Source organism: Phaseolus vulgaris, chromosome 3 (genome assembly GCF_051622355.1).
Source record: "Phaseolus vulgaris cultivar YP4 chromosome 3, ASM5162235v1, whole genome shotgun sequence".
Lineage (NCBI taxonomy): Eukaryota > Viridiplantae > Streptophyta > Magnoliopsida > Fabales > Fabaceae > Phaseolus > Phaseolus vulgaris.
This window is the reverse complement of record NC_143500.1, coordinates 6,479,249-6,505,063: the sequence shown is the minus strand read 5'-3', so window position 1 is coordinate 6,505,063 and position 25,815 is coordinate 6,479,249. Positions and strand designations below refer to the sequence as shown.

At 33.4% G+C, this 25,815-nt stretch overlaps 1 protein-coding gene, 1 non-coding gene and 1 pseudogene across 2 annotated transcripts; all 3 read right to left on the bottom strand.

Moving 5' to 3' along the window:
* On the bottom strand, window positions 1–72 carry TRNAD-GUC (transfer RNA aspartic acid (anticodon GUC)). Its single transcript has one exon. It is a non-coding gene; the product is annotated as a tRNA-Asp (tRNA).
* A 6,905-nt stretch (window positions 73–6,977) lies between these two features.
* Window positions 6,978–11,608, bottom strand: LOC150028639 (uncharacterized; annotated as a pseudogene).
* Window positions 11,609–18,541: 6,933 nt separating this feature from the next.
* LOC137806351 (putative methyltransferase TCM_000336) lies at window positions 18,542–21,627 on the bottom strand. The gene is made up of 4 exons (XM_068606402.1): window positions 20,962–21,627; window positions 20,437–20,841; window positions 19,931–20,203; window positions 18,542–19,062 (listed from the first exon to the last, which is right to left on the bottom strand). Exons 1-4 carry the CDS (start codon window positions 21,034–21,036, stop codon window positions 18,730–18,732), a joined length of 1,086 nt encoding a protein of 361 aa, XP_068462503.1. The 5' UTR covers window positions 21,037–21,627; the 3' UTR covers window positions 18,542–18,729.
* Between the last annotated feature and the right edge of the window lie 4,188 nt (window positions 21,628–25,815).

The window sequence follows — 25,815 nt, the reverse complement described above, 5'->3', positions numbered from 1 at the left end:
CGCCGTTGCCGGGGATCGAACCCGGGTCATCCGCGTGACAGGCGGAAATACTTACCACTATACTACAACGACCTTGTTCTTATCTTTTATGCTAATATCATAATAATTAAAATTATTCAATAGTTAATTAGTTAATTGACGATTTCGTGTTTGGACATTATCTGGCTAAGTTTCTTTTGTTTTTTTTCCTCTGATGCAGATAATTGCAGAGAGAGAGTGATGATCGTATATTCTAGTTATATTTATTTTTTTAGTTGACTTTGAAACAAATTTGAGAAATTAGAAAACAAACTGAAGATTTTTTTTAGTCCCTCTATAGTTGGATTACTTCTATTTAGTATTTTTTTTTTCTATGTAGTGTATGTTGTGTTAATGAAAGAGTTACAATATTTATTTTGCTCAATTAAATTTATAAGATTTGCCACATTAATAGGCTATGCTTATAAACTAGAATCTTACCTATGTTTCCAATAAAAAAAGATAGATTTTTTTTATCAGCAATAAAGAATCAATAAATATGAATCACTTTAGGAGTGGTTCAACCCTTATACAAAAATTACACTTTATCCTCCCACGAACGACCAAAAGAATAACCCTCCTGACTAAACCTAAAAAACCAACAATAGAGGTAACCAGCAAGGTGAAACATCAAGAAACCAACATCATACAAACCAAAGGGTCTAGACACCAGTCAAAGTAAGAGAACGAAACAAAATGTGACTTGGAGGAAATCCAAGATCAAACCTTTACTTGCACTATTGCAAACACTTCTGACTCATTAGCCACGCCCCTTTTAATGATGACATTGTTCTTGTATTTTCAATTTTCACTTACTACTTCAACCTAAATTGCTTCCCAAACGTCATTAATTGAATCAGAAGCATTACACATCCTAAACTGTAAAAAATTTGTCAGAGGATCATTGTGAAACACGGACGTCACTCTAAGCCAAGCAATGCATTGACTCCAAACAAGCCAAACTAATCTGCATTTGAAAAACAAGTGACGACAAAACTTCTGCTTCATCCCGCACGAACTACACAAATGACTTTTGACCGCAATTCCATGCCTTTCCAAAATTAACCCTAGTAGCAATCTTATTCTCCATTACCCTCCAAGCAATGATTAGTGCAGAAGGCAAAACTTTACACCACCAAAACTTAATGTACACAGAGTACTTCTACCATTCTCGATCCCTCCTTAAAGAAACATAGGCAAAGTTAACCGTATATGTTAGAAACTCCCCATCCTTCCACACCCAACTATCCTCCTCTTCCAAGTCCAACCACAACCCTTGTAAAACCTGGAAGAAGTGACTCACCATAGGCTTTTCCCATTCAAAGAAACTCCTTCACCAAGCTAAATGTCAAACCCAAACGCCATTAGTCCAGAACCCAAGCTTGGCCACCTTAGCGGATTTAGATGAGCTCAGAGAGAATAACCTCGGGAAGACTCTCTTCAAAGCACCACAACTCGACTAGTTGTCCTCCCAGAAGAAAATTTCCCTTCAATTACCAATATTCCACTTGAAAGCATCTTTAAATTTCCTTCCCCAACCCTCTAAAGCCCACACCTCCTTCAAATCTTTCCACCAAAGAGAGCCCCTACAATTTTTCCTGCCTTCTCTCAAACTTCTCCAACCTCCGTATTTAGATTCAAGAATCTCCTTTCACAAACCACCATTAACCGACCCCATCCTCCAAATCCACTTCCCTAGCAAATCTGTGTTAAAAACCCTCAAATTGATAATTCCAAGATGCCCAGCCTCACAGGGCTCACAAACATTTTTTCGAGAAGCCTAGGCAATTTTTCTGTCGTCAGAACCCCACCCCAAAGAAAATTCCTTTGAATCCTAACTAACTTGTTTGCCACCATGGGGGGCATTTTGAATAAAGACATATAGAATAGCGGGATAGAAGAAAGTATGGACTTAATCAGACAAATCCTCATAGCCAACGACAAAAACCTACCTTTCCACCTACACAACCTAGCCTTAAGTCTCGCTACCAACCTACTCCAAAACGCTCATCGCTTATGGCACCCCCCTACCGACATACCCAAGTATACAAAAGGAGTCACCATCACATCACAGTTAAGAATCACCGCAAAAAGTTCCCCTTAAGCCTAGTTGATCTATCCCCAACCTGCTTATTCTACTCTTCAAAAAGTTCACCTTAAGCCTAGAAGAAAGTTCAAAGCAGTGCAAAACGTCTTGATATTAAAGACACTTTTAGTGTTGGCTTCACATAGAAATAAGGTATCGTTAGTGTATTGTAACATGTTAACCTTCACTTTCGCCCTTCCAATCTCCACGTTATCTATCAAATTTTTCTCTATTGCCATCCTTGACACATCTGCCAAGCCTTCTACCGCAATAAGAAAAAAAAACGAAGCTAACAGATCATCTTGACAAAGCCCCTTCTTTGGGAAAAACTCCTTAATTGAACTACCATTCACTAGCACTGACACAAAAGCAGCTTCCAAACAACACTTTATCCAATTAATGCATTTGCCACATAAACTCAACCTTTTAAAAATATAATAAATAAACTCCTAGTTGACTGAGTCATAAGCCTTCTCATAATCAACTTTAAAGAAAACACAACTTCTCTTCTTCCTTTTCATTTTTTCCAAAACTTCGTTAGCTACTAACACACTATCTTGCAAACCCCATCCTTCAAGGAAAGTCGACTGTCTAACGTCAATAACTTTGCTATCACCTTTTCCAAACAAAGAGACAACACTTTTGAAATTATTTTATATAGGCATCCAACCAACAATATGGGTCTAAACTCGCCGAGCTATTGAGGGTTTTCAACTTTTAGAATTAAGCATAAAAACGACGCATTGGATAACCTAAGCCATTTATCGTTGACCGCCGACACAACATCCTTTTTAATGAAATTCCAACTAAATTTAATGAATCCAAAGTTAAACCCATTAGGGCCAGGACTCTTCAAACTGTCACAACCCCAAATAGTCGTCCTGGTTTCTTCTTCAGAAAATTCACCAACCAACATCTCATTATCGTCCTCTAAAATAGTGTTGAACCCAACATTGTCCAATCTGACCTAACGAGCATCGTTCCTGACAAACCTATCTTCAAAAAAATTTCTAACCATATCCTTGACCACGTCCTTAACCACATCCTTATCCTCACACCACTGACCATTAACAAAATCCCCATGTAACTCATTCCTTACCCTCCTCCATTTTACTGACGAGTTAAAAAACTTTGTGTTAAGATCATCTTGTTTCAGCCACTTTAGGCTTGTTTTTTGATGCATAATTGCCTCTTGCTTAAACAGATTTTTGCTAAAATTAGTTAAAAGAGACCTTCTTTCCTCTCTTTCTGACTCGTCTAAACCACTTTCATCATCTCTTGCATCTAACTCAATAATCCTCTTTTGTAAGCTCTCACTAATGCGGTTGACATCCCCATATACTTCTTTGTTCCAAACTTTTCTAGCACCTTCCATTCTCCCAATTGGTTACAATTCACTCAATGATGGTGTTTTCCTCTCAATTTGGCACCCTAGGGTAGTGCCTTTACCCTCTATTTAACCTAATTTGCTAGGGTTAAGTGACTTTCTGTGGCGCGCTCACGGGCTTAATGATAAAAACATAAAAAATAACCCAATTAATTTGACGCATTCTCATTGCTGAGTTGGACTTTTTTCTCTCTTTTGTGCGTTTTAAGCTTTCTAGCTTTCTCCTTTTAGCATATATCATTCTTCTTTAGTCCAAATCTCCATTCTTCCCTAGAAACCTACAATTAACACCAAACTTGGGAATAAAATGCTCTTATTCAATTAAAGATCATAAAAAATGTAAAAATGTATAAATTCATAAATTAAGGATTATTTTATATGTAAAATAGCAATTAATACTCATAAGTGCCTATATTTTAATATGAAATATTACGGAAATTAGGCACTTATCAATCGATCTCTTACATATAAAATTATTAAGAATGTTTCCTAAATATCTATCTCTCGCATACTTATAAAAACAACTTAGAGTCTCGCTCAGACGTTAATAGAAATTAACATTTAAAGTCTATTTCTAACACTTAAATATATTAAGTATTGTTGTTTAGGTTAGAACCCTAAAAATACCTTCCAGTCAGATTTAAGATTCTAGATCAAAAGTAAAAAACAAAACAACAATACCAATAATCAATTAAGAACATAATATTATATCATATTTAAATATCACCTCAATACATAAGAGCTCGAACAGATTACTCCCAATCTAAAATAGTAGAATTAGCCACGCATAGCTCTACTACCTTCCATTATTCCAATTGGTTACAAATCACTCAATGGTGTTTTTCTCTTAATCTGGCACACTAGGTTTGAGTCTCTAACCCCCTATTTAACTAATTTACTAGGGTTAGGTGACTTCCTGCGTCGCGCTTATGAATTGATTAATAAAACATAAAATTAGCCCAATTAATCGGACGCATTCTCACTCAAGCGAGAATATTTCGTTTGAGTGAGAAAGGCGTTATTTTCCGAAAACTTCATCGGAGTATTCTCGCTCAAGTGAGAATGAGCTCGCTTGAGCGAGATACTCCGCTGCTCAGTTGGATTTTTTTTCTTTTTGTGTGTTTATGAGCCTTCCAACTTTCTCATTTTAGCTTATACCATTATTCTTTAATCCAAATTTCCATTCTTCCTTAGAAACTTGAAATTAACACCAAATATGGGAATAAAATGCTCTTATTCAAATAAAGATCATAAAATGTGTAAAAAGGTATAAATTCATAAACTAGGGATTATTTTATGTGTATTTTATCAGTTAATACTCGTAAGTGCCTATATTTTAATATGAAATATTACTGAAATTAGACACTTATGAACCACTCTTTGGCAACACCAGAGTTTCCAGAAACACTTTTATGAAACTGCCTTACACAAGAACACACGAAAATACAATGTTCAAGGAGAAGATAATAGAATACACCTGGGTATTACAAAGCTTTAGTTCAAAAGAATATTCCACACACTTGAGATGATCCAAAACTTTTGAATTCTTGAAAACGTTTTAAATAATCTCTCTTTCTTAGTCAGTTCAAAAGAATGTTAAACAACCTTTATATAACATCAATCAAGTGGTCAAAGTTGTTAGATAAAAAACCATAAGTAGTTGGAATCTTTTAAAACCAGTTCAAACCACTTAACATAATTCACCAGTACAAAAAGGTAGTTTAACGACGGTTAAAATCAACATTTAAAGACGGTTCCAGAACCGTCGTTATTACAGGAATCGTTAAAAGGTATGGATTTTTCAAGACAGGAGTCGTTATTAAAACTCCGACTTTTAACGACGGTTGTGGAAACCGTCGTTAAAGGTGGATTGTGATTTTTTTTGGGGAACTTTAAGGGACTTTTAAAGACGGTTCCCAGAGGAACCGTCGTTGTAAACATGACTTTTAAAGACGGTTCCACTTGGAACCGTCGTTATATGTATTGATTAAAAAAAAATTATTTTTTAAAAAATCTCAAACAACCTGCATAAAGTTTTCAATTCCAAAAAATAAAAACATTTCAAATCATAATTTAAATATAAAAATTACATACAAAAAATTATAACATTTACAAAAAAGTTTGGTAATATATGAAAAAATTTGTCATTGTAATGATTTATCTATACTAGAGTGTTATACATGGTTACAAAATACTTTGACCATGTTGTTCTCACATACTCCAATGCTTCTAAATCTAGCGGGTGTTGGTCGTTGAACAACTGTGACATTTGAAATATTTTGAATTAGTGCATGAATAGTAAATCTCAAATTTTAAAGTGTTTATTGTATTGAGGTATTACCTTATCCCAACCTTTCTTAATTTCAGCTTGCAAAATAGTCAACATCCACTGCATAACATAATAACCGCACTCATAATTTTCAGGTTGCCTGTTGGACTGCATGTGAAAATAAATGTATTAAATGAATGAGTGAAACACATTAAATTAAGTAAACAAATATACTTTAAATACCTTAAGGTACATCCAAGTGAGTTTTTGTGCGTTTGAAGTTCTCCTCCCACACAACATATTATATCCAAAGTAAGCACTAAAATAATAAGATTTCATGTTAGAATACATAACATTATATAATATATAAGTAATAATAAATGTTAAATGAAACTGTCGTACCTATCTATAATGTTTTTAAAATAGGCAGGATGTTTTTTATGCAAGGAGCAAAACCATGCAGCGGTATGATATTGAACAGATATGATCAATAGTTGCCAATGACGCCTGTATAACAAATCAATTAATTAGTTTCTCTTATTTCAATAATTTATTAAAACTTATTTAATAAATAAGAACTTACTCATGGATGTACGGAGCAAAATAAATGTGTTTTCCACCATTCTTTAAGGCAGTGGTGATGTATGTTTGTGTTTCTGACTTCTTGTTTCCAATTGATTGAGTGATTTGAGGGTCTAAAAACCCATATATATTGTGTTTCCCCTCATCAAATCAAAGACTATATTCTCTAGTCGATGTGGGATCTCCAACACACCCCCTTCACGCCGAGACTACCAACTCGTGCGTGGGACTATATATTATGGGTGGTCCGATAGCGGCCCGATAGCGAGTGGCACGATAGGCCCAACACAAACAATCGCTAGGATAGGCTCGAAATGGCTCTGATACCATATTACAAAGTGGACTTTAAGCCTAACTCAACCCCATAAAACTGGCTCATGGGGTGAGGTTTGCACCCACTTATATACAATCAAAGACTCTAATCTCTAGTCGATGTGGGATCTCCAACACACCCCCCTCACGCCGAGACTACCAACTCGTGCGTGGGACTATATATTATGGGTGGTCCGATAGCGGGTGGCACGATAGGCCCAACACAAACAATCGCTAGGATAGACTCGAAATGGCTCTGATACCATATTACGAAGTGGACTTTAAGCCTAACTCAACCCCATAAAACCGGCTCTGATACCATATTACGAAAGAGTGATTGATAGAAGCTCGAAATGGCTCTGATACCATATTACAAAGTGGACTTTAAGCCTAACTCAACCCCATAAAACCGGCTCATGGGGTGAGGTTTGCATCCACTTATATACAATCAAAGACTCTAATCTCTAGTCGATGTGGGATCTCCAACAAAGCATAATCCAGAAAGATACCTAAATTTCAATAAGTTAGTACTAATATATTTAATAAATCAAAAGTATAAAGATTTTAAAATTTGAACTTACATCATCCATAATTGCAGAACTGTTATGTTAATCTCTTGATCTCCGGATGCAAGGTTCAACAAATCAGACATGTGAACGTACAACAGTAGATTACTATCCCTTCCAAAAACATTGGCATCCCATGGATCCTCTAAGACGATTGTATCTAAAGCTGTAGTAACTTCCACCAATGCCGCCAGAGGATCATCAATGGAGACTATTTTCTTCTTTCCCAGAGACAGATTTGTCTTAGGTTCCTGCTACTCATCAAAACAAAAAAATACTTAAATTAGTTAGAATGTAATATATCTGATATATAATTCTATTAGTATTAGTGCAAATATATACCATAGAGTCTATAGGTCTGACGAGATGTCTAGGCCAGGCAACGAAAGTATGTAATGCCTCTGCTACAATTGTGACCTCTGATGTCGGCACAGGAACTACAAGATCACCATAAAGGACCTTCTCCACCGTGACCTTCATGAAATTAGAAGGAAGAGGCACATTGTGTAACATTGTGACCCCTTCATAACACTTACCCAAGGCAACGAATCGGGTCAAAGAATTACACTCAACATATAATTCGCATTGGCTAGTTGAGCCAAAGTCATCCCCTGACAGATCAACTGCCGAACAACTCCCTTTAGTGCTGACTTTCTTAATAGGAGGCGGAGGTGGTTCATCTTCTACCATAGTAGGTGGTTACTGTGAGTGTCCTAAACCCTCCCACCGCTTTTTGAACTCCATTTCCATTCGCGCACTAAACTCCTCCATGAAGCTTTCTTTAAGCTCTTGAGTTACCTCAGCCTTTAACTGCTCACATAGTTGTAGTAAATACTCTTGGCTAGGTTCATTGGACAATTGTTCCTTGCTGTGTGATGGAGGTCCAAAGTATGACCGAATCCCAACTCCATATCCAGCTACACGAACACGTTCAGGGTGTTCAGGTCGTCCGAGAGCAACATTGAGAATATCATTGCGACCACATGGTTTAAAAGTCCCCTGTGTTGATTGCTCATTAAGAGAATCCTAAAACAAATGAAAAGAAATTGACAAACTTCAACACATTGAATTTAAAATAACACATTGAAAAGAAATTGTCAAATAATGCGTTCAACTGTTTGTTCTGTAGACTTAGAACTCCATGTCCCTAATGTGTTTATACGGGCACCCTTCCACATCTCATGTCGGAGTGGTGGGGATGGAGGTCTTAAAGAATCTACACTATTCATTTCCTCAATGGAAGTAGAACGTGCTTTAATCTTTTCTTCAAGCATCTTCTGCTCTAGCAACTTATAACCACCACGAGACAATAAGTGTGGGGTATCATTATGTGCCTGATTGGCTTTTGCTTTGTTCCGAACCTCCTATCATAACACTCATATTTTGCACAAGGATTTTCTTCTTTCCTTTTCCCATATATATAATCTGTTGTCAATTTTGATTTGAACTGACGAAACTTGACACCCACATCTGAAAGAACCTTCGCTTTCAAGGTTTCCACATTCGGGATGTTGTAATGCGTCTACATTGTTTGAAAGAATTAGTTCATAAACAAAAACAAAGTATAAAAGAACTTTAGATTGAGCAAAGTAAAATCAGTTACATACCAGAATATCTTGCCAAATCATGTTTTTCTCGTGGTCAGTCACGTGATCCCAGGACTAAGTTAAGATAGAGATCCTTTCACAAGATAGTACTCCGAGATAACTCCTATATTTCTTTGCATGTTGCCCAGTGGGCACACTAGTGTGGATATCAATAGACAAAGGTATTTTGTCATCTTTATTTATCTTCTTAAACATATTCTTTAGTCTTGTAGGTCCTCTACCAGTTTTTGAATGGGAAACTTTATCATCTGCCATGTTCCTGTTATCAAAAAAATATGATAAGCATCAAGAATATGAAATATAATTAAAATGAAATATATTGTAAAACTAAACATGAATCACATGTACATACAAATATATATTCCTTCATCATGATCATTTTGAGTTGCATGTACAACATCAGCAACATCCTCGTACTCTTTATTGATGGTCGTTCTTGTAAGTGATTCAATCTCACAAATGTCATTGTTTGTATCTTCTGGGTCATTATGTTGTTTTTTTCCATGTAGCACAACAGACCAGTGGTCAGACGTAGGATCTTGGATATAGAAAACTTGGGAAGCTTGATGTGCCATTATAAATGGTTCGTCATGATAACCTATCTTTCGAAAGTCAAACAAAGTCATTCCTGATTCATCAACTTTGACACCAGTCTTATTGTCAACCCACTTGCATTTGAAAACAGGTACAGTAAACTTGGTATAATTAACTTCCCAAATCTCTACTATGACACCATAATAAGGCATTGATCCCACAACAGGATTTTGATCCTTTGTAGTTGAAAATTGCATAGACTCTGCTTCCAAGGTGACTCCGCTATTTTGCACTGTACTCCTATCATCTCGAGACTTTGTGTAAAACAAACAACCATTTACTTCATAGCCAGAACAACATAAAACATCAAATTTGAGACCGTTTGCAAGCCATGTTAATGTTTCAGATGCTGATGGATCAGTCATTATTTGTTGCTTAAACCATGACATGAAAGTTTTGTTATGCTTAATTAACACCCATTTTTCTGATTGTCTTGGAGGCAAGTATGTACGTTTACCAACTTCTCTCGGTGCCAATTCCTCTCGTATATTCATTTCAATCAAATCCAGACGTGCATTCAGACCATCCTTTGTTTTGCCTTTAATGTTCAGAAGTGTTCCTATTAGACTGTCACACACATTCTTCTCTACGTGCATTACATCTAGACAGTTTTTAACATCTAACTTACACCAATACGGAAGATAAAAAAAGATTGATCTCTTCTTCCATATTTCACTCACAGTTTGCTTCTTCTTCATTTTTCCAAAAGTCACATTAACATTTTTTATTTTCTCATAAATTTCAACACCACTTAAGGGAGTGGGACAAATGTCATGTTATTGGTATCCGTTAAAAGCTTTTTTCAATCGACGATACGGATGATATTTCTTTAGAAATCTACGATGCCCAAGATACACAGTTTTTCTTCCATGTTTCAACTGCTCATAAGATGTCTTGTCTTGACATATTGGACATGCTCTATGGCCTTTCACACTATAATCTGACAAGTTCCCATATGCAGGGAAGTCATTGATAGTACAAAATAACATCACATGTAATCGGAAAGATTCATTTTAAAACGCGTCAAACACATCAACCCCTTCATTCCACAATAATTTCAAATCTTCAATCAATGGATTAAGATAAACATCTATGTCATTTCCAGGTTGTTTTGGACCAGAGACCATCATAGATAACATCATGTATTTACGCTTCATACACAAAGCAGGAGGTAAGTTATAAATCACTAACAAAACGGGCCATGAACTATGATTACCACTTAAATTTCCAAAGGGATTCATTCCATCAGTTGCCAATCCAAGTCTTAAGTTTCTTGATTCTTTTCCAAATTCAAGAAATTTTTATCAATATTCTTCCACTGCAAAGAATCAGTAGGATGACGAAGTAATCCATCACATTTTCTATTATCTGCATGCCACCTAAGGTTTTTAGCGTCATCTGCATTTGCAAACAAACGCTTAAGCCTTGGTATTATTGGAAGATACCAAACAACCTTAGCAGGAGGACCTTCCTTTGTCAATTCATCAATTTCATCATTCTGACCAACCTTAACCTTATAACGTGACAAACCACACCTGGGACATCTTCTTAAATCTTCATATTCATTTCTGTATAAAATACAATCGTTAGGACATGAATGTATTTTTCTATACTCCATACCCATTGGACAAAGTATTTTTTTCGCCTCATAATTTCGATTGGGCAAGGTATTTCCTTCAGGAAGCATGTCCTTAAGCAATTGAAGAATTCTGTAAAACTTTTGTCGGTCCATCCATTCATTGCCTTCAAATTCATCAACCTTAACACTGCTGATAATCGTGTGAAGTTAGTTGAACCAAGATACAAAGGAGTCTCTGCATCATTAGACATATTTTCAAAAACTGCATTAGCAAATAATTCTGCTCCCACATCACGAATCATGTCTTCTAATCTATCATCCATTGAGAAATGAACTTCCTCCGAACCTCCGTGCACATTTGGCAAGTCTAACAATTCACCAAGCCACGTCCATGTTGTATAACTTTTCAAAAATCCATCATACAAAAGATGTTCTCTAATTTCAGAAACAGTCAATATCCTTCCATTTAAACAATTGATACAAGGGCACCTTATCCTTACTCCATTCTTATACCTAACGACATTATGTTTTGCGAATTGTATGAACTCTTTCACCCCTTTTTCGTAAATATCACTTATTCGTGGTGTATTAATCCAACTCCGATCCATAGAACTACTAAACTAAGAACCAATACTTTCAATATGTAATCATGAAAAAATAAAACAAAAGTGTCGGAGGTCGGACACCTCCGGACTCAGAACCAGTGCGTTCAATATGTCAAAACAATATATAATGACTGAAAATTGCCGAAGGTCGAACACCTCCAGACTCAGAACCAATGCGTTCAATATAAAGAATCAATATCAAACTCAAAACAAATACTTTCAAAATATAGGTGATAATAAATAAGAATACACTAACCTCAAATGGATGGGCGGTCACGACAAGTGGTTGCAGCAAGGAGTCGGTGTTCACGGACGTGCATCGCGGCACAAGGTCGGTGGTCGCACGCAGGGTAGTCGCTGGAACGATCGTCGCGGTCGCGCGGGCGGCTGGGGCAGGGTCACGGTCGCGGGTGGCGGTGCGGTCGCGCGGCGGGGTCGCGGTGCGGTCGTGCGTCAGGGGTTTAGGGTTCGCGGGCGGCGTGGTGCAGTCGTGCGCAGCGGGGTCGCAGTATGGGGTGGCGCGGTGCGGTCGTGCGTCAAGGGTACCGGTCGCGCGTAGGGGGCGGCGCGGTGCGGTGCGACGGTCGGGGGCGGCTCGGACGCGGTGCAGTGCGGTCGCACGGCGGGGTGCGTCGCGGTCGCGGTCAGGGATACCGGTTGCGTGTAGGGGCAGCTCGGTCGCGGCGCGGTGCGGTAGGGCGGTCGGTCACGGTGCGGCGCGGTGCGGTCGCGGTACGGCTGGGTCGCGGTCGCGCGTAGGAACGGCAGTCACTGTGCTGGGTCGTGGGCAGCGAAAAAGAGTGGGAAAATAGGAGAGTGGGAAAACAGTGTGGGAAAAGAGTTTTAAAAAGGTTTTAACGACGGTTCTGGATGAACCGTCGTTGTATCTCCATAACTCCACATTTAACGACGGTTATGGGATGAACCGTCGTTGTATCTCCACTCGCGCACTTTTAACGACGGTTCTGGGATGAACCGTCATTAAAAGTCCAAAAAATTTCGAAAATTTTACAGGATTGCCACCGCGTAGTTTTTAACGATGGTTGTCTCCAAACCGTCTTTGAAGGATGTCGTTATTGAAGAATTTTGTACTAGTGATTATGTTATGAAAACAACAGGTTCTTTTCCAAAACAATCGATTGAAATAATTTTTCTCCTAAGGTTTTCATAAAAGCAACCAATTGTTTCTGTTTGACAGCAAAGACAAAACAAGCATAACTTTTCCAAATCATTTTGAAAATCACTAAGTGTCAAACAACAGGTTGTTTCGACAATTCAACAGGTTGAAAAACTTGCCTTAGCCTCAAACCCTTGAGTAACAGCTTTTTCAACTAGTTGATTTGAAAAACAGCTGAATAAAAATATCTCACCTTTTAAGAAAATACTTCTTTCAAAAGAGATAAAGATCAAATGAGCTTGAATCATTTCAAGAAGTGAATTAAAAAGTTAAAAAGTACTAGACAACACACATACACCCAACAACAAGGTCTTCAAGCTTTGCACATAGATTTGGAGGCATCAAAACATCTTGTTCAATAGTTATCAACACCATAATTAGAGCCTTAAAGAATACGTCAATCCCAACTTTCTTTTCATATTATTTCTCCTTTACCCATTCTATAAGGCAAAACATAAGCCAAGGAAAAAATACCATTGTATGAAAATAGGGAAATTATATATTTTCTTTTACCACTCCCAACATTAAAAGTTTACAATCTAAATAACCTCATTTCCATATAATAATTTTCTCTAAAATACACATATGCTTATTTACCTTCATATGTACCATGCAAGCAAGCTACCTAGTATACTCCACACCTCCTCTTTAAAGTTTTTCCTCTCCTTATGTTTCCAAAAATGATCTTGTGCAAATTATGTCATAATTATATTTAATTTTTCCCACCCATAACATGTTTCCAAACTCAATCAAACTTACTACATGAGAACATAGCATGGTCAATAGACTAGAAGATAGAAGGACAAAAAAATAGTTGGTAAGTTTAAAAGTATTACATTCGTTTCTTAATTAATCTCTTGTTGGTAATCTATTCCTTATCAATTTCCACAAAAGTCCCTTATTTTTTGAGGTAATTCTAACTCTCATACAACTATATAGATATTGATATGCCGACTTCCTACTATATAGATATTGATATGCCGACTTCCTACTATAAGATTGTGAATATACTTATATGTAGATTTAGCTATATACCTCCCATATTGATCTACTTTTTATTGTCATTCTTCCACCACATCCAACTTGATTTCAACCCTTTCTATATCTATTTTTAATTCTCCCAATAACTCACTTTCCCACTCAAGCATTTCCATTTTCCACCTAAACTTCCATATTTACCTCTAACCTTCCCAAAATCCCATTTTGCATGCCTCATGTTCCTTTTGCTAAAATAATTAAGAAAAAAAATAATGTTTTAGATTATACTATTGTTGTCTAATAATGTGATCAACATATCATAGGTTTTGGTCACTAAGGAGGGATTGTGTCTTTCGCCAATTACAAGGATAAACACTCTCTCCTAGTTTAATAATGAGCTCAAATAGTCTTCTTCTAAAGCTTTTTGACCATAAAGAAAATTTGACAACATTTTAGCACTTGCGAATAACGACGTGACTTCTTGTTCTTCTCTTCTAAGCACGTCTTTATATAGGCACTTGAAGGATGTAGTCATTGAAATCCTTTTTTTGGTCCTTGAGTAGCTTTGAAATCATTTGAGTATCTTCATCTTTCTTTTATCATCTGATGATCTTAGAAGTATTGAATGTGCTTCATGCAACATTAGTTTATCTTCTCTTCTTCACGCAACAATTTTGATAGCTGACAATACTTATTTGGGTTTTTGACCATGATGGGGTTATTTTTTTTGCTTTTTACCAAAATGGGGTCCGTTTAAAAAAAATTACAAATTTAGGCAAGTCGTGCCAATTCGGCACGACTTCATATGCACAAATCGTCCTAATTAGGCACGACTTCTGCTTTGTCATACTGAAGTTGTGCCAACTTGACACGACTTCTGTCCTGTCATACTGAAGTCGTGCCAACTTGGCACGACTTCTGCCACGTCATAATTTTTTTTTATTGTTTATATATTGTGTAGTAAGTTATGTAATGTTAAAAATTAATTTGATACATAATTTTCCAAGAGTGTTGGTTTTAAGGAAACAAAAATTGGATAATCGTGTATGGATCATGTTTGACGGTAATGTAATACAATAACTTGATCATTTGATTAATTAAAAAATGAAGAAAATTGTTATTGAATTTGAAAATAAATAGATAAATGAAAATTTATTGTATTTGGAAATTGAATAGAAAATTATTGTTGTGAATTTGCAAAATAAATAGCTTGAGAAGTAATGATTTTACAGAACACGTAATGATGAGAAGAGATTAATTAGAACTTAAACAAATTATGACGTGGCAGAAGTCGTGCCAAGTTGGCACGACTTCAGTATGACAGGGCAGAAGTCGTGCCAAGTTGGCACGACTTGAGTATGACAAGGCAGAAGTCGTGCTTAATTGGGACGATTTGTGCATATGAAGTCGTGCCGAATTGGCACGACTTGCCTAGATTTGTAATTTTGTTTAAACAGACCCCATTTTGGTAAAAAGCAAAAAAAGTAACCCCATGATGATAAAAAATCCTACTTATCTTCCAAGGTTGCATAGTCTTTTACACCAAAACATGATAAAAGTGCACATCATATTCGACCGATAGTTGGGCTAGTGGCATATGATTGTGTAAGGATAGTTGATGAACATTGTAGTTTTAACTCATATCCCACGAGATCTTGTTGTAGACTTGACTTTGACATGGATCATCTTGGAGACAGATTATGAAGACATTCCCTACAACACAAAATTAAGCTTTGGGTATATTTTTTTATGTTTATGTTAGCTTAAAATTTGTTTCTTTTATGGTCTAATAATCATCAACACCTATTAGAAGAAGTGAAAGATTTTCAAAAATGTTATATCATTTGTTAGATGAAGCACTTGTATTTGACATGATTTTCTCTTTTAACACAACATCTGTTAGACGCAACTTCTTCATGTTTCATACTTTGTTTAATTAAGCACTTAGTTAAAATTATAAGGTTGTTGCAATTTTGCTCTAACTCAATTCAAGAAGATAATCAACATGGGCTATTAGAGAAGAGAAAACAAGTGAGTTAAGTGCATTTAATGCGTCAATAAAAGAAGTATGCAAACACTAAATACATGTCATCAAGTACTTTAAAATTCACAAAGACAAGTGGTGCAAGTAAAAAAAAAAAAAAAAGCCAATAAGATAATTACTAATTTGAGTCTCTCGCTATAAAAGAAAAAAAAAAGACATAAATAAATACGAGAACCTATTGCAAACAACCTTTGTATTTTGAGCAATATTTAATTATTCTCTTTCATGTAAATAAGTCTCTATTCATTTGTGTATCTTGAGAGCACTTACACTTAGTAAGCAAAGGTTGTATTTCAATATTAGGGATTAACTTTAAGTCTAGTTTGAGTTCTTTATCCTATGTAAAATATAATCATGTGTGTAAGCGAGGTGTGACCTTGAATATTTATTGTATTAAAATTTGACTTATTGGTTAAAAATTGGACAGTATATCATGTTAATATAAATTAATATAAAATTTTATCTCTATTATTTATCCGTTACTTATTTGTTTTTTTTATCTTTAAGGCTAACTTTTAATTTTAGTTATATCATTTGTGAAAATATCAACTTCAAAGACCACACCTTCATATAATTTTTTTAAAAAAATCTAAAATTTCCTAAAAACACACAATTCAACATCTTCTTACTTCTTTTTTTACATCTAAAGATATATTTATCTTTATTTTCATAAGAGCAAACCAAATTTGCTTATCACAAATTGCTTATCTTTTGACAAAACTTCCGTAACTTGGATCTTATGACTTTTTCTTTAGTAAAGTTTGAGTACATGTGCTTAACTGTGTGTACTCAAACTACATCAATTCTTCATTAGCATGAAATCACTTTTCTAACCATCCATCTTAATTATCAAGTATATAATACCAAACATTCTTAATTTTCATACACATAAAGGTTTTATAAATATTACATGAATCTAACACTACAAGAAAATGATGAAATAAAAACCAATTTTTAGATACCAAAATAATTAGTTGCAATAGTAACTTAATTAGAGACCATTTTAGAAACTAAAAAAAACTGGTTTTTAAATTAGTTTCTATTATTGTTAAGTAGTTTCTAAATTGGTATCTAATTAGCAACCAAAGTTTTAGAAACCAAATTTAGAAACTAAATAATTGGTAGTTAAAAGTGCATGCTCAATTCCTTCTAAACATTATTGAGCTACTATTCTTTTGAAGATCGATGAAAATTTGAAACAAATCTAATCTAATAAATTTACATTTAGATCTCTTACCCAAAAGTTCTTAACTTCTTATATAAAAAAAAAAATGCACGGAAACTTTCTGTTTAGAACCTAACTGCTCAAAGTTCATCTTTGTAGTAAGTGTTGTTTTTTTCATAATAAAAATTAAACACATGTCAGAAATGTATTCTTTAATATGTAAGTTTTTTTAAGTTGTAATTAGTCATTGAAAAAAATCTTTTTTTTTAATATTGTAACATGGCATAAATGATGGTTGAAATTTGAGCTGAATTTTTTGTTGGAATGTCCATCTTTCATAATAATGCAAGGCATGTTAGCTGTTATATAAAAAGAAAAGAAAACCCTTGATATGGTGATTTAACACATATCATATCCAAGTTAATATCTTAGAAAATTATATACTAAATATTTCTCCCAAAATAATATTACCAGAATAAGTTAAAATAATATTTTTATTTAAATCAAATCTTAAATTATTCACGTTTTAATATTACGTATATAAAATATTTTTAATTAAAAATATTATGAATATGAATAAGTGGTTAAAATACATATGTTCAAACATTATATTATTTTTACATGTGCATGCAATATGTAATATATCCAGTATTGTTCAAACAAATATTATTAATACAATATACATTTAAATTAAAAATATTATAAACACTTGTTTAAAATAGTATACTTGATCAAGTAAAAATATATGCACGTACAATACACTACACTACAATTAAATAAAGAAATATACAAGTCATTATTAGGTTTATACACTATATATAAAGTGTTAAACATATTTCTTTTATTGTAGAGGCTAAAAAAACTGCTAAAAATGTTAGTCTCAAATTAAAGTATAAGAATGATAACAACTTTCTACATTATCCTTATTTAAAAATCCATCACTATATTAATTTGAGACTCCACTTTAATTATCTTTCTAATATATAATTAATTTTTATATATTAGAAACTGTTGGGATCACTCACTGTTATTGGAAAATTGAAAAGCTTAGAGTAAATAAATATGACGTAATTAGAGACTAAAAGTAGATTTGCAAAAACATTTATTGTTTGATAGATTTTCTGAAGTGACTGATATATATAACAGAACAACCATGTGACTTGTAAAAAGGAATAAATCTATAGTGACTTAAATGGATAATCATGTTTATTCAACGGTTTTAAAATTAAATTATATAAATTAGCCAGTATTTTGTGGGAGGGTAATCTTAAATGTTAATATAATGAACTTTATAGTTAAATTATTTATGTCAAGTCTAATAAGAAAATAATAAAATTTTTATTATTCTAATACACATTATTATATAATAATGTTGAAGTATGAGCACGAAATATTTTAAAAAAATCTTGATATAATTTATATATATTAAAAAAATTTAATCCAACGTCAGAAACAACTTTTAGAAATATTACATTAATTTTGTTTTTATAAAAGAATGTCTGTTCCTCATTTTTTGGAGGTCCCATATGCATTGCTTTTGCAAACACACGATTAATATTAATACTATAAATATGATGAAAAACCTTGAAATATGATCTGAATTGAAAAAGTATACATAAATGGAGGAAACTGAAACACCAATATACTTACATTGGACTGATCATGATTACATTACAGTGATGAAATTTAAACACATCTCATTACAGCAAACCAAAATGATTAATAGACCTTAATAGAATGTTTTTGTTTTGTACAATCAATTATATTTTTCTGAGAACCAGAACAAAAGAGATTGGTCTGATATCCTCCTTAGCCATTTCTTCATCTACCAATCTTGCATAATTCTCAAACAAACTGTCCAAGATCCTCTCTCCAAAGTGGTGTGAGATCATTGATTCTTGAATGGCCCTAACTGCTACAGCAACCTGTGTTCCATGGCTCTCACTGCCATGTTCACTCTTGTCCATCTCAAACATCTCTAGCCTCTCCAACTTCAATGACCCTTCTTTCCTTATCTCATCTTCTATCTCTTCCCTTGATGGTGCATAGAAATGTACATCATATGAATCAAACACATCTTGCTCTATTTCTCCCTGGAAAATGAAAAACAAAAGTGAAGTAAAGAAGAAAGCAAAGGTGACAAAAGAATTCATTCATTCATTCATAGTTATCCATATATACCTTTTAGGAGTACCTGGTCAGAATTTGAAGCAGAAAAGAAAGAGTAAAGTGCATTCATAGTTATCCATACAGTTCTTTCTATTTTAACAAAAGCAAAGTCCTTGATTGTGTAAACCTAAAAAAAAAGCACAAATCATAATATCCTAGGTGTGTCTAGAGAGAGAGAGTTTGTAATATTACATAATTTGGTTCTTAAAATCGACCATTTATGTTGTTTTCACTTCCAAAAGTATATCATATGGGTCAAAAGTATTGTGTTTACTAAATTATCTTATCAAGTTAGTAGTTCATATCTTGCTGGATTAATTTGTATGAAAAATAAAATAACACAAGTTATCAGTTTTAGACTGATTATTAACTCCAGTTTTATATATTCCATGAACTTTTAAAAGTTGTTTTTCTTTATGACATGAGAGCTTATGATAAAACTGATGATAATGCAAGTTCACCAATAAAATTCCAACCAAAATCGTTTCATTGACTCTAATGTCAAGCTAGCTAATTCTGATTAGCTAACCACTTACAACAAAATATAGCAATCAATAAATCATTGAAAGATCATGTCAATTGTCAAATACACTGCTGAAATTAGCAAGGGTGACATTACAGAATTTCCACAAAAGTAGCATCTAAATCAATATAGTTTTGCTTCAGTAATTAGGAAGGAAGTTACATATTTTCAACCTTATTTTTTTGTCCTTGTATGTTGAATTTCAATTTGTCAGTTAGAAGAGCACAATAATAATGATAATGATAATGATGTCTCCTCTATTAACGTACCTGTGAGACTAGAATAGCAAATGAACGGGAAAGAATCTCCCAAAAGAAAGAGTTGCCTCTGTCGACATGTTCTGGGCCCCTTCTTCCCAGAAATATCAGAACCATTCTCCCACCTACTACTAGTTCTTCTGACCTTGACCGAAGGAACAAGGAAAAATCTTCTTGGAATTGATGAGAGTATGCTTGAGACACCACTGAAGGGCTTGACTCAGAAATGTAAACACAACCTTTGTTCAATGGCCTTTCGTGGTCATCAAAGAGTGCTGGAGGAACCTGCATGACACAAACCACCAATAACTACTTCTAAGTATGTTCCAAGGTAAAACAATGAAACATGGACACCAAATAGTATAACTGTCTGTCTCTTTCTTCTTATCACATCATATCACTTATTACCTTATAACAGTACTAAAACTTGTGTCTAGAAAACAGTATGCTTATAGATATGGGTAAATAAAACAGTGTAAGATGATGAGGATGTCTAGGAAGGGGAAAGTGTATTATACCCTAGAAAGCCAGTGTAGACTGTAGGAGGAATGGACAAAGTGCAAGTAACTGTTTGGGAATAATCTTCCATAAAATGAGCCAGGGTAGCCTCCCATGAAAATGGAAGGGAGCCCATTTTTCCTGTCTTGCCTGAGCAACTTGTGGAACTCTGGCAGGGCCTTGAAAATTGAATTGAAGTCATTTGTTGGGAGATCATTGAAGTAGACCCTGAACTCAGTGGAGTGGTGCATGATCTTGTGGCTTATGCCTTGGATGGTCTGAAAGATATCTTTGATGATTGATAGGGTGTTGGGTCCAGAGGAACAGCCCAAATCAGCAATGCCTATGCTCTTGGGAGTTGTTGCAAGGTAAAGCTCCTCAACTGTTTGTATGATTATGTGCTTCACCTTATCAGATGCCTTCTTCTGCAGGAACAAGATTAAAGCAGGTGAGTACAATCACAAAGAATTCATAGCCAGAACAAGAAAATGATGGGGGAGAGGTTGTGGATTGAGATGAGAGGTGGAAGGAAAGAAAGAAAGAACCTGCAGTGAGGAATTCTTGGCATAGCTAGTTTTGCCAACTCCTCCAGTCATGTGGAAGGCTTTCTCTACATCCATTTTTTTCAGTTGGATTAAGCCTTTCTAGCTTGTGAGTGAAGTTGTGGCCATCTTATAAAGGGAGATTTCAATGATGTGGCCATTTACTTTCTCTTTTATTTCCTTTTCTAATTTCTCTTTAGCCCCGCTCTTCCAAAAAATATGGCACATTACTAATCATGGTATTTCAGAATTAATCACCTTTAGAGTGGCACGTTAACCACAAAACTCACACCTCACAAGTGACCATAATTGTTGCTGCTGATGATGCTCCTTGAGAAACAAGTCTAACCAAGCAATGTGGTAAAGGGAGGGTTAAGTTAACTTAAACCAGATCCTTGAAGAGAATTTGATTAATTTTAAAGTCCAAAATGTTGTCTATGGAAGAGTACTCAGAGAGCAGGAGTTGATGTATTTGGTGATTCATCCCCCTCTCCTTTCCTACCTTAAAGGGCTTAATGTATGGGGTGGTTCTGCCTTTTTCTTTGTTGACACTAATGATTCAATCTGTCAAAAAGTTTGATGTTAGGCATCATTGAAGTGAAAGTCCTATAGTGGATATTCACTATTTTGTCCCCGCAAAAGTTTGATCATTTGGTTAGAAGGGCCTGTGATTGAGTAGGAGTTGGACCAACTTGTGATGGTGCTAGTCACTGCCACTTTGTCTGGATCAACAACTTTGAGTCCATCAAATCAGTATAGCTTTAGATGGGTAATTAGATATTGTATTTTACAGCACACAATTCCTTAAATTCAAAACCATTTATTCAGTTACTCCACTGGTGTATCAGATTGTTGTTTTAGTTTAACCAGTGACCTGAGTTTGTGTTGCAGATACATAAATACATCATATGTTTGTGGTATGCACCTTACCCTCTACAAGTATATAATCTGATTCCAGTCTAACTATTCCATTGAATATAAACCATGAAGTTGAGAAGTATATATAAAAAATTCATAAATGGAAAATGGTGTGAATTGGTGATGTTTTATTTGATTATGGTTGAATTTTTGGGTGATTCTCCTAAAAAGACACGTAAAGTGATGAAAAAAAAAGGTATATTGAAATAGAGGAACGAAGCAATGGGTTGTTGACAAGTGTGGGAAAATGTGGTGCTTAGTGGATGGTATGTTGTCATGAATATTCATTCAATCATTCCTACATGCACTGGGAAAACACGAATTTTCAAACAGGACCATAATTTGTCCCACGCCAGTGCTTGAAGCATGAAAAAAAGGTCCAGTTTTGGAGGCAGTGGTTACCAATTGAGCACTCTGGGAATTGACGGGTAAATGTTGGTAGATTAGACACAATATAATAAATATTAACAATTAAATTTTATGAGTTTAACTTAATTTTATAAAATTAATTTATAAGATAAAATTTATATCAACTTATATATTGTAAAGTATTTTTATTTTTAAATAAAGTAAGATCTTTGATTCACGTTTTTATATTTTTTCTTTCGTATAGATTGTGAATTTACATATGAGATTATGTAATATAGATGATCCGATAATATCTTGAAAACAAATAACTTTATAAATTCAATAAATTTAATTATTTTTATAAATTAACTTTATAAAAATAGTTAAACTTAAAATTTATTTTTAATAAAAAATTGACGAAAGAAGGATTATTCTCAATTATAAAGTGTCAAAAATTATGTGTTTGCTCAATAGAACTAGGAAAATTTCGCAGAAAAAGGTGTTGAAGCGTGATTGGGTTGAAAACTTTGGGAATGAGGAGGTCCCATCATTATTATTAACACTAGGTTTTGGTTTGGCCGACTTTGAACTCCATCAATAATGAGTTAAGAGAATATGTTCTCTCCATAAAAAACAAAACCTCTCTTCTTCTTCATACCTATGCAAAAAACAACTAGACCAATATCCTTTTTTTTTATTAGGGTTGTTCATAAAGTATGAACTAAACTAAAATTTGTATTCACTTGGATCAAATTGTATAAAAACTTTTGACACCAATTATTATTTTAGTTTAATTTATTAAAAAAACTGTATAAACTAGATTGAAATATGATATTTTAAATTTTATAAGTTCACTCTCATTTTTTATTTTGAAACACTAACTTTTTATTTTTAAAATAAAAATTAATTTAAATTATATTTTTGAAAAATATTTTTTATAACTCATTATCATTATTATCACTATTTTTATTATTATATTATCATTATTATTTTTAATGTATACCCTTGTATTTTTAGAATCATTACAAGAAAAAATGGTTAAAACGAAAGTTTATTTTTACATTATCAAAGGTTAAAACCTCTATTAAGTTATTTACCTAAGGTTGCAGTTTCCCCCGCTAAACCATTCCTGGGGAATGTTTTTTCCGGAGATTTTTAAACCTCAGGAAAAGCCTTTCAGAACCCCTGTTAAATATCATGGGTTTAAAAACCTCCGTAAAACATCATAGGTTTAAGAACCTCAGCAAAATACTATGAGTTTGAAAATTTTCATAAAATGATTTGTCGTTTGAAATAACCCTCAACCATATTTTCCACTATCTCTAACGATCCTCTTGACTTCTCTCATTCACCGTAGACACACTGCTCTCCGACACAGGCTCAATGACCACCGATGACAGTCCTAACAAGGAATCACAATCTAGCCATACTTATGTCTATTATATCTAAGGTGAAGAAATACTAAATAAGGAACTATCTTCTCCTTACTCCCTTATGTTACCTAACTCGATAACAACTGGTGTTTATCGCTGCTTTATATATCCTAAATAATTGCATTATCTATCAGATGTGGGTTTTAAAGTCATGTGTGCTCTTGGCTAAAGATTGCAAGAACATATTGCAAGGAGAAATTAACTTGATCACTTCTCACTTTCACAACAAATTAATTATTAGATGCATTTTAAAATAAAGATCTTAATTTAAAATATTTCAAAATTATGAGAACTAAATATTAACAATTATAACTAAAACTAAAATTGTACATTAAATATAAGTACATCAAAAGCTAAAATAAAATAAGTCAAGTTTTTTGAAGTATGAATTCGTAACAAAAAAAAATAAACCAACTACCATCAATCATAAAACATATGCAAGTACTGTTGAAATACTTATTATCCAAGATTAGTTGTTGATATCAAAGGTTATGTTGTTGAGTTTTTAAAATAAATGTTTGAAACTTTAGAAAACTTATTTGTAATGTAAAGTTACACTTTCAAAATTTTAGAGAATTTAGTTATAAAATATATTAAAACTATGTATTTTTAATTATTTATTTATAAATAGATTTGATTATATTTATTTATTGATGTTTGAAAAATATAGAGGTTCTACTATAAATCTTTAAAATTTAAAGAAGGTTAAAAAACTTTTATTTTATTAGGATTTTAGAAAAAATCGTTGGAATTTAACGAAGGTTAAAAGAACCTCCGTTTATTTGCTAAGATTTTATAATAAACCTTTGAAATTTAACGAAGGTTAAAAAAATCTCCGTTATTTTGTTGGAGTTTTAGAATAAACCTTTGAAATTTAACAAAAGTTAAAAAATTTCCATTATTTTACTGAGGTTTTAAAATAAACCTTTAAAATTTAACAAATGTTAAAAAACTTCTATTATTTTGCTGAGATTTTTAAATAACCTTTAAAACTTAATATCGAAGGTTAAAAAAATCTTCGTTAATTAAATCAATTTATAATGTTATATCAAATTTTTTTTTCTTATAGGAATGGCCATTTTTTTAATATCGTTACCATACAATACATTTTATCCAATTTTAGAAACTAAAGTCACTTTTAAAAATTATTAGTTAGTTGTAGTTTTTAATTTTTTTTTAAACTTACCACTAAGTGTTTTTATGCATTTGATTTTTCGTTAGAAAGATGTAAATGGTAATTATATTCTTTAATATATACTTTTATTACTAACTTAAAGTTATAAAATATTATATGTGAGATTTATTAAATAAAAAAGGAAACCTGTATTATTTTACAAATGGATCAAGTCAAATTTTCACGGAAGTTGTTTGTTTGTTGATAAGAGATAGTGTGGAAACTTATAAAAGTATTCTAACCTAAGTTGGTCTATGAATTAATAGGACAATGACACGTGGAAACAACATAAACTTGGTAATTTAGGAAAAGTTTTGCAGAAGAATTTTAAGAAAATATTAATATATTATATTTTTTAATAATAATCATTATAAACAATAAGTTAGTGGTTTTATTATTTATTTTAGTGATTTTATTGATATTATTTTTATAGATTTAGTAAATTAGAAGTGTGTATTAAAAGAAACGACATATTAGATCTTCAAACTTTATTATTTATATCACTCAAGCCAATGAATTGCAACCATGAAACCAAGGAATCGTGGATGATTTAGAACCATAAGTACTCCTAACGTTATGAAGGTAATATTCTTTGAATAAGTGAATATTTTAGAACTTTTTATTGATATGAAAGATATAAAACAAAGGGAAACATCGCATCATAGACATATAAATGGTTTGTGTTGGGAAAATCGGATAATTTTCCCATTAAAACAAAATACTAACAGAGCTATCCGACAAATAATATTAAATACTATAACAGAAAAGAAAACAACATAGTACCAATAAATAGATCGGAATAATAAAAGAGACAAAGAGGAAAAACACACCAGACAATTGTTAACGGAGTTCGGCCAGTTTAGTCTAATCTCCGAGCACAGCTGAAACAACCCGCTTTTATTATTATGGGAGAAGATATTACAAATTGGGATATTAACAATGAAGGGGAAGAGGTTAATTTATAACCCTCAAACTCCCTCCTCA

What these genes read in the sequence shown, in the direction of transcription:
- LOC137806351 (XM_068606402.1), bottom strand. Translation starts at nt 21,036, where the DNA reads ATGGATGTAGAGAAAGCCTTCCACATGACTGGAGGAGTTGGCAAAACT. An exon ending in CCAAGAATTCCTCACTGCAG is followed by an intron (nt 20,842 to 20,961) that starts GTTCTTTCTTTC and finishes TTGTTCCTGCAG; the next exon opens with AAGAAGGCATCTGATAAGGT. An exon ending in GTCTACACTGGCTTTCTAGG is followed by an intron (nt 20,204 to 20,436) that starts GTATAATACACT and finishes TGTGTCATGCAG; the next exon opens with GTTCCTCCAGCACTCTTTGA.